Here is an 11,942-nt window from a genome sequence, read left to right on the forward strand (position 1 = left end):
AGGCGAGCGAGAGGGGGGGGATTTTCGGGAGGGGGGGGAAGGGGTTCGATGACAGGGGTGGATCAGGCTTATGGGGCAGGGCCCGGCGGTATGTTGATGGTGGATAAGAAAGGTGGGGGGGTTGAGAGACCCCCAGTAAGGATAGTCACGTGGAATGTGAGAGGGCGAGGAGGTCCGGTCAAGAGTGCTTGCGCATCTTAAAAGTATGAAAACCGATGTGGCAATTCTGCAGGAGACTTACTTGAGGGTGTAGGACCAGGTGAGGCTTAAAAAGGGCTGGGTTAGCCAAGTGTTTCACTCTGGATTTTATGGAAGGGCTCGAGCGGTAGCGGTGTTGGTCAGCAAAAGGGTATGCTTCCAGATGGAGAAGGTAGTGGCAGATCAGGGGGTAGATATGTGATTGTGGCAGGGGCGCTGGAGGGGAGATTAGTGGTGCTGGTAAGTGTATACGGTCCCAACTGGGATGATGCGGGATTTGCGAGGAAGGTGTTTGGAGCCATTCCTGACTTGGACACACGAGCTGATTGTGGGGGGACTGGAACCTGGTGCAGGAGCCAAGGTGGGACAGATCACGGCCGCACCCGCTGGTCCCATCAGGGGGAACAAAGGCGCTAGCTGGGCTAATGGTGGAAATGGGAGGGGTGGGCCCTTGGAGGTTCCTGCACCCAGGGGAACGAGAGTACTCGTTTTTCTCAGCAGTCCATAGGGTATACTCGCGGATTGACTTTTTTGTGGTGGGAAAGGCTTTGCTGGCTGGAGTCAAGGGGTCGGAATACTCTGCAATTGCTGTGTGAGATCACGCACCACATTGGGTGGATATGGTGCTGGAGAAGGGGGTAGTGCAGAGGCCGGGGTGGAAACTGGATGTGGGGCTTTTGGGGAACCAAGTATTCTGTGAAAAAATTGAAAAGGTAATTAAGGAATATGTAAGATTCAACTGTACGGGTGAGGTGTCAATGGCAGTCCTGGGAGGCTCTAAAGGCGGTAGTGAGGGGTGAAGTAATTTTGTTTAAGGCCAGTGTGGACAAAGAGGAGAGGTTGGAGCGACAGAGGCTAATAGATGAGATGTTAGAGGCAGATAGGAGTTATGCGGAGGATGGAGACCCAGCGATGCTGGGAAAGAGGAAGGAACTACAGGCGAGCTTCGACCGACTGTCCACCAGGAAGGCGGTGCGCCAACTGAGACGAGCAAGGGGTGCAGTTTATGAACACGGAGACAAGGCAGGCGTATGTTAGCAGGTCAGCTCCGGAGGGAGGCAGCAGCAAGGGAAATTCTTCAGGTAAGGGATAGGGCCGGGAAATTGGTGGTGGCTCCGGAGCTGATTAACAAGGTTTTTGAGTAATTCTACGAGAGGTTGTACAGGTCAGAGCCACCCGGGGGAGATCGTGAGATGCTGGAATTTCTAGATGGGTTGGAGTACCCGAGGCTAGGGGAGGGAGACAGGGCTACATTAGAAGGAGCAATACTGGAGCAGGAGATAAAAGACGGGATTGGGAGGATGCAGTCGGGGAAGGTGGCAGGGCCGGATGGGTTTCCGGTGGAATATTATAAAAAATTCAAGGATAAGTTGACACCCCTGATGGTGGGGATGTTTGAAGAGGCGATAGGGAAGGGGGTGCTGCCGTAAACCTTGGGGCAGGCATCAATTTCACTGTTGCTTAAAAAGGATAAGGATCCGATGGAGTGTGGGTCGTTTAGGCCTATATCACTTCTTAATGTAGACGCAAAGGTATTTGCGAAGGTACTGGCGGGTAGGCTGGAGGGGTGCCTCCCGAAGATGATAGGTGAGGATCAGACGGGGTTCGTGAAAGGGAGGCAGCTGTTTTTGAATATTAGGAGGGTTTTGAACGTCGTTATGGCACCGGCGGAAGGGAAGGAAACAGAGGTGGTGGCGGCATTGGATGCCGAGAAGGCGTTTGATCGGTGGAATGGAGGTACCTGATGGCAGTGCTGGAGCGGTTTTGGATTGGACCAAGATTTGTGAACTGAGTAAAGTTATATAAAGAGCTGAAGGCGAGTGTCAGCACACACAATATCAGCTCGAGATACTTTTCTCTGCACCGTGGGACGAGGCAGGGATGTCCCCCCTGCTGTTTGCATTTGCGATTGAGCCGTTGGCCATCATATGAAGACGAAAGGAATAGTGAGGGGGGGGGGGGGGGGGGGGGGGGAGATAGAACATAGGGTGTCCTTGTATGCCAATGACTTGCTGCTGTATGTGTCGGAGCCGAGTGCGTCGATAAGAGGAATATTGGAGTTGCTGCAGGTATTTGGGTCTTTCTCAGGGTACAGGCTGAACTTGGACAAGAGTGAGTATTTTGTGGTGTCTAAGCTGGGGGTGGGGGCAGGGGTGGGGGGCTGCCATTCCGTAGGGCAGGGACCCACTTTAGGTATTTAGGGGTGCAGGTTGCCCGGGAGTGGGGAAGGCTTCGCAGATCCAACATCACTAGTTTGGTGGGGAGAGTGAAAGCCGATCTGGTAAGGTGGGATGCTCTCCGTCTGTCACTGGTGGGTCGGGTACAGGCGATTAAAATGAATGTGTTGCTGCGATTTCTGTTTGTTTTTTAATGCCTACCGATCTTCCTGCCAAAGGCTTTTTTCAGGGAGATTGAGGGAAAGATTACCTCGTTTATATGGGGAGGGAAGGTGGCCAGAGTGAGGAAGGTGCTGCTACAGAGGGGAAAGCAGGCAGGGGGTTTGGGTCTCCCGAACCTGATGTACTACTACTGTGCGGCGAATGTGGAGAAGGTGCAGAGCTGGGTCAGAGGGGTTGATTCCCAGTGGGTCAGAATGGAGGAGAGTTCGTGCAGGGGGTCGGGGCTGAAGGCACTAGCAACGGCCCTGCTCCCGATAGCTCCGGGGAAATACTCAGGGAGTCCGGTAATAATAGCTTCATTGAAAATCTGGAGGCAGTTTCGCCAACACTTCAGGTTGGGGGCAGGGTGGAGGGAAATGCTGATCCGGGAGAATCACAGATTTGAGCCAGGGAGGTGGGACGGAAGCTTTCGGAAATGGGAAGAGAAGGGGATTAAGACACTAAAAGATTTGTTTCTTCGGGGTCGATTTGCAGGATTGAGGGAGCTGGAAGCGAAGTATGGGCTGGAGCAGGGAGAAGTATTTAGGTATATGCAGGTTCAGGATTTTGCCAGGAAGGAGATAGAGCTTCCCGGAGGAACCGGCCTCCACGTTGTTGGAGGAGGTGCTGGCGGCATGGGGACTGGAGAAGGGGACAGTGTCAGCGGTATGCGGAGCTATGTTGGAAAAGGATAAGGCACCACTGGAGGGGATCAAAGCAAAGTGGGAGGAAGAGTTGGGAGAGGTTACAGAGGAGGGGGTCTGGTGTGAGGTGCTCCAGAGAGTAAATGCCTCCACCTCGTGTGTGAGGTTGGGGCTGATACAGCTGAAGGTGGTGTACAGGGCGCACCTCACGAGGGCGAGCCAGTTCTTTGAAGGGGTAGAAGATGTGTGTGAACGTTGAGGGGGGGGGGGGGCGCTGATCACGTTCATATGTTTTGGTCCTGTCCAAAGCTAGAGGAGTACTGGAAGGAGGTGTTTAAGGTAATTTCCAAGGTGGTGCATGTGAAGCTGGACCCGGGTCCCCGGGAGGCCATATTCGGGGTGTCGGATCAGCCAGGGTTGGAAACGGGTGCGGAGGCAGATATCATAGCCTTCGCCTCGTTGATCGCCCGAAGGCGGATCCTGCTGGGATGGAGAGCGGCTTCTCCACCCTGTGCCCTGGCGTGGCGGGGGGACCTGTTGGAATACTTGACCCTTGAGAAGGTTAAGTTTGAATTGAGGGGAAGCTCAGAGGGGTTCTACAAGTCATGGGCACTATTTATTATGCACTTTCAAGAACCGGATAACATCGAACATTAGTTTGGGGGGGGGGGGGAAGGGAGGCTATGTATGTTAAAGATGGCTATGGGTAATCCTTGATTCCTTTTTTTCTTTGTCATTTGTGTATGTTAACATGCGGGCTGATGTCTGGGCATGGTGGGAGGATGGGATCGTTGTTACTATTCTGGGGTTTGAGATATTTGTTGTTGGTTATTGATTGTTGTTGGGTGTAACTTCGGGATAAAAATTGTGAAAAAGAATAAAAATATATTTTTTTAAAACTCTACCACTACGTCTAGCTGTGTCCCCAGGATGCACATCTGAGGTGGAGGCTGCCAGCTGCTTACCACATCTTGTGGCCTTTGATGCACCTGGAGGCTCTGGGACCAGAGGGCCCCAGCTCACTTGTCGGCGGAACATGTCCTGTCCCGTGTGCTGGCTGTGAGATGCGGCCTCATCAGGGAGGTGGACCTCGGGGGAGCTGGTGTGCAGCGGCGCCACTCCATGGGGCGAGTCTGGGTTGGCACCCAGCATCCCCTCCTCCTACTCGGTGCCCAATGGGCCCTGGGATTCACCTCAGGATGGAGGGGCAACTCCTGCATCATTGGCTCTGCCAGCTCCGGCAGTTCCTGATGTCTGAACCATTGTGTCAATGCCCTTGGCGATGCTCCTCAGTGACTGGGACATGCTCTGCAACACCTCTGCAATGTCCACTCTGTCCTCAGCCACCTCCAGGTCCCGCTCCTCAAAGATAGCAAGGATTATTATGTCTGGCACACCACCCCCAGTCTGGGCCCTCCCGCTGATTGTGGGAGAGCTTTTCCTGAGGAGACACAGAGAGGATGTTGGTGGCGTGGCAATATTGCTGGATTAGAAATTCATCTAGGTGAATATTTTGGGGAACACTAATGCCCAATAAGGAAGGAAATCTGGCATCCTTACCTGGTTTGGCCTATTTGTGACTCTAGATTCACAACAATGCAGTTGACTCCCAAATGTCCTCTGAAATGGAGGGCAGTAAGGGAGCCTTCCAGCAGTGTTCACATCCTGTAAAATAAATAAGTGAAATTTAAATTCAAATAATAAATCCATCAAATAGAATCCCTTTAGTTATAGCGCAGAATCGTGTCTGCACCGACCCTCTGAAAGAGCACCCTACCTAGGCCCACGCCCCCATAACGCCACGCATTGATCATGGCCAATCCAGCTACCCAGCACATCTTTGGACTGTGGAGGAAATCCCCACACAGTCACGGGGAGAACGTACGTACTCCACACAGTCACTCAAGGCCGGAATCGAACCCGGGTCCCTGGCGCTGTGAGGCAGCAGTGCTAACCCACTGTGCAACCTCAGGAATGGTGACCATGAAACTATCATCAAATGTCATAAAAACCCATCAGGTTCACTGATGTCCCTTTAATGAGGGAAATCTGCCACGCTTACCTGGTCTGGCCCAACATGTAACCTACAGCTATGTCGTTGACTCTTAACTGTCCCTCTGAAATGGCCGAGCAAGCCACTCAGTCCAAGGGCAATTAGAGATGGCCACAAATACCGGCTCCATGAAGAATGAAAAACAAATTTGCATAGGCACCTCCCATTATAAATGTAGACGAAGGAATTTATAATTGGTTGTAACAAAAATGTCACAACAAAAAGGTTTTTCAGTAAGATCCGATGTTATTATAGACTACTGTTCAGAGACTACAGGTCCACCAATAACACCATTATCCTGGCAAGACTAATAACCAAACTCTGCAATCTTGGACTTGATCCCTTCCTGTGCAGCTGGATCCTTGACTTCCTCATCAACAGAGCGCAATCTGTCAGGATAGGCAATAGCACCTCCTCCACAATAGTCCTCAACACTGAGGCCCCGCAAGGATGTGTACTCATTCCTCTACTGTACTCCCCATACACATACAACTGTGTGGCAGGATTTAACTTCAATTCGATTTATAAGTTTGTGGATGGATATGACTGATGGGTCGTATCTCAAACAACAATGAGTCAGACAACAGAAGGGAGATAGATCACTCAGTTGCATGGTGTACCAAAAACAACCTTTCTCCAAATGTCAACAAAACCAAGGAACTGATCATCGACTTCAGGAAGTGTAGTACGACACATGCCGCCATCTACATAAATGGCTAAGTGGAGATGGTCGATAGCTTTAAGTTCCTGGGGTCACCATTACCAACAGTCTGTCCTGGTCCATTCACGTTGATGCGACAGTCAAGAAAGCCCAACAATGTCTCTACTTCCTATGACAGCATGGTTCATTATTGACCATTTAGTTTCTGAACCTTATTAAAAAAACAGGAGATGAAAAATACTCTTCAATCTCTGTCCCTGCTCCGGCTGAAACCAGAAGAAATGCTTTGCGTCTTTTCAAGCGGCAAGTGTTCTGTTTGAAGTCTGACCCATCGCAACGACTGGATTGAATCTGTGTCCTTTGTGCGCTTGTGCTCAGAGACAAGTCAGGATTGGAGGAGTGAGGAGAATCAGCGTCGCTGGGCCCTGCGCAGTCCTGTCATGTTATGTGCACTTCCACACACACATGGCCATGTTGCCCCCAAAATACATGTAGAGAATGTTCTTCATTTTGTGAGTGACTTCAAACCCAAACCCTTCGCCAACCACCACATGCCAGGAGCATCAAATCTCTTGTCCATGGTTTCTTTAATCATTTTAGCTGCAGTCTCATGGTTAGCAGAAAACTTTTCACAAGCGGTGACACACAATTCCATCATTTCCTCCAGCATATCGCAATAGCTGACGCTAGGGAAGGTCTGAATTCACCTGGAATCTGCATCTTCTTTGTTCACCTGGGGCTCTGCCATTCCGCATAAGCTCTACCCTGGACCGGGGCCCCACTCCCGCCGCCGCTCGGGCAGTTGTCAGAATCTCACAAACTTCTAGATATGCCAAAGAGAGCATCCTATCTGGCTGCATCACAGCCTGATATGACAACTGCTTAGCCTAAGTTGGAAAGAAACTGCAGTGTGGTGAACTCAGCCCATTGCATCACACAAGCTTGCCACCCACCCATTGATTCTGTCTACACCTCCTGCTGCCTTGGGAAGGCACACAGCATTATCAGAGACCCCCCACACTCAGGCTTTGCCTTCTTCCAGACCCTTCCATCAGGCAGAAGATACAGAAGTCTGAAGACCCGCACATCCAGACATAGGAACAGTTTCTTCCCCACAGCTACTAGACTCAACGATTCTCCCTCGGGCTGATCTGTTCCCTGGAAAAACACTATTCACAATGCCCTTGCTACTCTTGCTCATGTATTTGCTTTGTTTAGTCCTTGTTCCACACTGTAACCAATTACTTATTTGTCAATGTACTTTGTTGATTATTCTTTTCAGCGAGTGTGTACGTCCCCTTGGTTGCAGTAAAATACTTTTCACTGTACTTCGATATGTGACAATAAAATAATGAATCAATCAGACTGTAGGATATCAACGACACATGTATTTTTTAAGAAGGCAAGAATCCCAAAATGTTAGAGAAACATGTTATTTAATGGCTTTAAAGTAAATAACACAATCCCAAAAGGGAGATCCACACAAGCTACAATACATCAGAAACACATTTCACACAAAGGGACTTTTAAATTAGGAACATTAAAAAAAATCCCTGTTTACAGTTTCAAGTTATTGTACTAATCAATGACAACTAAACACATTATGTTACAGTATAATACACTTACAAAAACAAGCTTGTTATAATGTGCTATAACATAATCCAGTAACATTAGGGAAGACATTCCATGAACCAAAATTTGGTAAGAAATTGCTTTACAATATATAAACACATCTGTCCGAGTGACTAACAGCACCCAGAGAGACACATTTTTAAAAAATGTTTGTTATTTTTATTCAGTGCAAACATATTTATACAAGGCAGTCTCGGCTGCTCTATTCCCCTCTGCTTGAAGAAAAAAGCTGTTTGCATTTGTACTTTATAAGTTCATAGCGATTCATTCACGAAAAAGCAATCTTCATCCCTTTGAATGCAGTCTTTTAAAATAGACCAGCTTTTGATGCAATCTCCTCATTAAAGATATCAGTTCTTGTACTGCTTTGACATGTTTCAAAACAAGACATAAATTTAAATGATTATCAGGAAGTTAGTTTGGAAACCACGCTTCAAGGAGTTAAAAAGCACCAGCATAAAAATTCAGAAGCAGTTGTCTGGTGAAAGCTCATTTATGAGATGGTAACAGAGATGGAAAGAGAGAGAGAGAGGGGTGGGGGGGGGGGGGGGGGGGGGAAGAGAGAAGGCAGTCACAGAGATAGAAAATCATGCTACATTGGAGATTCTGGTACCATTTCATAAAAAGCTATGGAGGTAGTTATGTGCAACATGAACAACATCTTAACTACATTGAAAACAAATGTTTGTTACAAACATTGAAGGCCATTTCAGATCTACCACTGCCATACAAGGATAATGTGCCTCATCTGCAAAGTTTTATTACGGTTCTGCTGCAACCAGATCAGGCACGCTTATCTTAGTATCTATACACATTGTTTGTTTTTTTAATTGCTTATTTTGCAGGGTCATATTTAAATAGTTTAAAAACAAATGTAATGTTCCCTTTTGTGGTCATACGTTTCATTTGAACCAAATTAGAAGGAAGGTAGCTATAAACTGTACTGTCCCAGTTCTGTTACTGCCATGAACATCTTTCGGCCTGATGCGTATATTTAGAACAGGGGTGGGCAAACTTTTCCGTGCAAGGGCCGCATTCAGAAATTCACAATTCACAAAGGGCCGCATAGTATATTAAGTAAAATAATTACTTCACCCGGTTATGATTCTGGGCGCCTCATATAGAACATAGAAAAGTACAGCACAGAACAGGCCCTTCGGCCCTCGACGTTGTGCCAAGCAATGATCACCCTACTCAAGTCAACGTATCCACTCTATGCCAGTAAGTAACCCAACAGCCCCCCCACCCATTAACCTTTTAAAAAAAAAAAAAAAAAAAAAAATTTTTTAAAAAAAAAAATTTTTTTTTTTTTTTTAATGACTTGGTGGGCCGCAGAAATACCTTTGGCGGGCCGCATGCGGCCCGCGGGCCGTAGTTTGCCCACCCCTGATTTAGAATATCAGATATAACAGGATTTTGGTGCAGCAGCAATCGCTGCACATTTCCAAACAGTGATTAAGAAATTTCACCAGGTTCTTTTATAAAGATCTCTCCACTGTTGTGGGACCAGGCTAATAGAAAAGGAGAAGAAACACAACTCAGTTTTACATGGAGATACAAAACTAAAGAACAAGCTTCAAGTTGAAGCGTCCTACCAACCTGTGAAACGGCGATATAATCTGGTATAACAAGTGCCACAATATAAAATCATTTAAATATTTTAATGGCATCACAGAGCACAAAGGCAGTCAGGGCACAAAAGAAAGATCATATTTAAATGTCTAAAAATAATGGAGTGCTGTGCTGAAATTGATAATGACAGCAAACACAAAACTTGGTTGCATGTGCCACTGTACGTAACAAATAGCCTTCTAGTGCCTTTTTATCCATAACATAGTGGCATCATGCACTTGGACACTTCAGAAAGTTTTTAATATGTATTCATTGATAATACACGATAATAAAGTCAGGCCTTAGACTATAATCCAGCAGTGCTAAGCTTCCACCTATAAAGCTCATATATACACTACAGCATGGAAAATAATTAGGATAGGCAGGACGGAGAGAATAGTGGCAACATATTAACGGAACCAAATTTTGACTCTTGCAGTGACAGAAATGCCTCAATTGTACTGTTTAGTAACTCTTTGTACATGCAAAAAAATATTTTTTTTAATCTGGAGAGCTGCTTATTCAACAGCATTTTCTCTGAAGCATATTTATTTGTACAAGGAAACAATGCACATCAAATTCACATATTATATTGATATAAGATTTACCACAACTGTAAAACTTGTAGCAACTTTATTGTTTTTCCTATAGTGTTTGTTTTCCACGCCTTCAATATTTATTTATATGTACAGTAACCCATGATGTATAATCTTGTACAATAAAAAAAGTCAGACATTATTTTACCTTTCAATAGTGCAACATATATCTGTTGGTACCACATAACTTTTAACAATTTGTATTGGAAATAACTGACCATAGATTTGAAGATAACATCTTCAGTGTTTAAGACTGCCACCTATGTGCTCGTCCAGATTTAACACATGCACTGGTTTTGGAAAGAAAATCACTCGGGATTTATTTTCCTGGCTTGATAATGCTCTAGAGAAGATTATTTCTAAGCATGAAGTTTTCATAGAATATCATCAAGAACAAAGTCATGAAGTGCAAACGAGTTTGTGCTTTTTTTTTTTTCTCTTCTTTATCAAAACCACAATGGACGATTCATGCAGTATGATCTAGGTGAATGCCATGCAGCAAAAGCTGCATTAGCCACTCAATACCTAAAGGATGAAGAAGTAAAATTAATAAGTACTCATGTTTTTAAAAAAAAGCTCCGAGTCATAGAAATGGCTTCTACTTCTATAGTTTGCACCTCCTCTTTTTTAATGTTAAGAGCATTGCCTGACGGTGTTTCAAAATGACAGCCGAGGTGCAGGCTTGTGATTGCCGAGGGTGTGGCACAAAATCTGTCGCTGACAGCTACTACTGTTTGCTCAAACACTGGTAACGGAGGCTAGACACTTCATGGGCTTCTGCAGTTTCTCGGGTTCACTTGGTGCAGGATCTGTAGTTGCTCGGAAACTGAATGCTGACGTGCCTCCATGTCCCGGACTAACAGCGGGGTTCTGCCGCCTGGTGCTTTCTACTATGCTTGAGGTGTTAGAGGCCAGACTTTCACGAGTACTGAAAGACACCATGGATGGAAAAACATTAATGCTTCCAAACACTAATGCTATAACATTTAACCCTTCACAACTTTTGGCCTAACTGGGTAACGGTACTCAAAAGAGGCCAGAAGCAGAGAGATAGGTGTAAGTATCAATGTATTCGCAATAGATGTTACTCTTTTGAGAGTTTTGTGACAAAGGTGGGGATGGGGAGGTGGCGGGAGAGTTCGAGACACACACTCAGGACAATTGGGCGTACAGTGATTTTGGCATTACATCTGAACTGATAAAATCAGAATTTGACGTCGTTACTTGGTGCAATTAAATCTCCCAGTGCTGCACTGCAACCCTTCATCAATGCATGCATATTTTTTTACAGATGGTGCATCTTCCACAACTCTACATATTTACTTCACACATTATAATCATCGCGGTTTTTAATATAAAACAGCAACCGTTAAAACGTCTCAAAATTCCAACCTTTGCCGAAATAGTAACACAGGCTTATAACACTGACTTATTATAAAATCAAAATTAAGAGTGGCTCAAGAGGAACAAAAAGCTATCCAAAAAAGATGCATATTAAATTCAGGCAAATCGGTCTGACTGAACGAGGGAACTTTAATGATAATTAATCAGTGATATAAAATCGAATGCATGGGCACTACCTTGCTTCATTCCTGTTGCACATTTTAATGATGCAGACCAGTTGATGCAGTGGATTCGAACTGCCTTTACACTGACCTGGGCTAATTTTGGCTCATACTGGCTAATTAAGAGTCTTTTTTCTCTCACTCTCTCTGTCACATGCAAAACCCAATTGAATAGAATCTTATGTCAGTTGATGATGGGCATATATTCAAAGTGTAAAATAGTTCATAATCTTGTGCTTAATAGGAAGTCTCACTCAGATGATTCATGAAAATAATGTGTGGTTAATTTTCCAATTCTGAGGGCAGCTTGTGGTGCAGTGCTCGTTAGCACTGGGACTACAGGGCTGAGGACCCGGGTTCAAATCCCAGCCCTGGGTCATTGTCTGTGTGGAGTTTGCGCATTCTCCCTTTGCCTGTGTGGATTTCATGCCAATAACCCCCCAAAGACGTGCAGGTTAGGGGGATTAGCCACGCTAAATTGCCCCTTAATTGTAAGAAGAAGAAGAATTGGATATTCTAAATTTATTTATAAAAAAAATTCCAATTCTTTGTTGCATTTTACTGCCAGAAAACCTCTGGTTAAATTGTTTTTTTATGTTGCTTT

The 11,942-nt window shown here is 45.7% G+C and overlaps 1 protein-coding gene and 1 pseudogene across 6 annotated transcripts in view; both read right to left on the reverse strand.

The window, feature by feature from the left end:
- Positions 1–5,651: 5,651 nt before the first annotated feature.
- On the reverse strand, positions 5,652–6,924 carry LOC119970027 (annotated as a pseudogene).
- A 2,872-nt stretch (positions 6,925–9,796) lies between these two features.
- LOC119970683 (storkhead-box protein 2-like) overlaps positions 9,797–11,942 on the reverse strand; it is a 394,730-nt gene continuing 392,584 nt past the window's right edge. For 5 of the 6 annotated variants that reach the window (XM_038805698.1, XM_038805699.1, XM_038805701.1 and 2 more), the window contains exon 4: positions 9,797–10,701. In XM_038805698.1, the coding sequence (XP_038661626.1) occupies positions 10,512–10,701 (190 nt within the window). In that variant the 3' untranslated portion in view covers positions 9,797–10,511. The remainder of the gene's footprint in view (positions 10,702–11,942) is intronic. The other variant, XM_038805700.1, reaches the window with a different exon arrangement.

This window comes from Scyliorhinus canicula, chromosome 8 (genome assembly GCF_902713615.1).
Source record: "Scyliorhinus canicula chromosome 8, sScyCan1.1, whole genome shotgun sequence".
Taxonomy (NCBI): domain Eukaryota; kingdom Metazoa; phylum Chordata; class Chondrichthyes; order Carcharhiniformes; family Scyliorhinidae; genus Scyliorhinus; species Scyliorhinus canicula.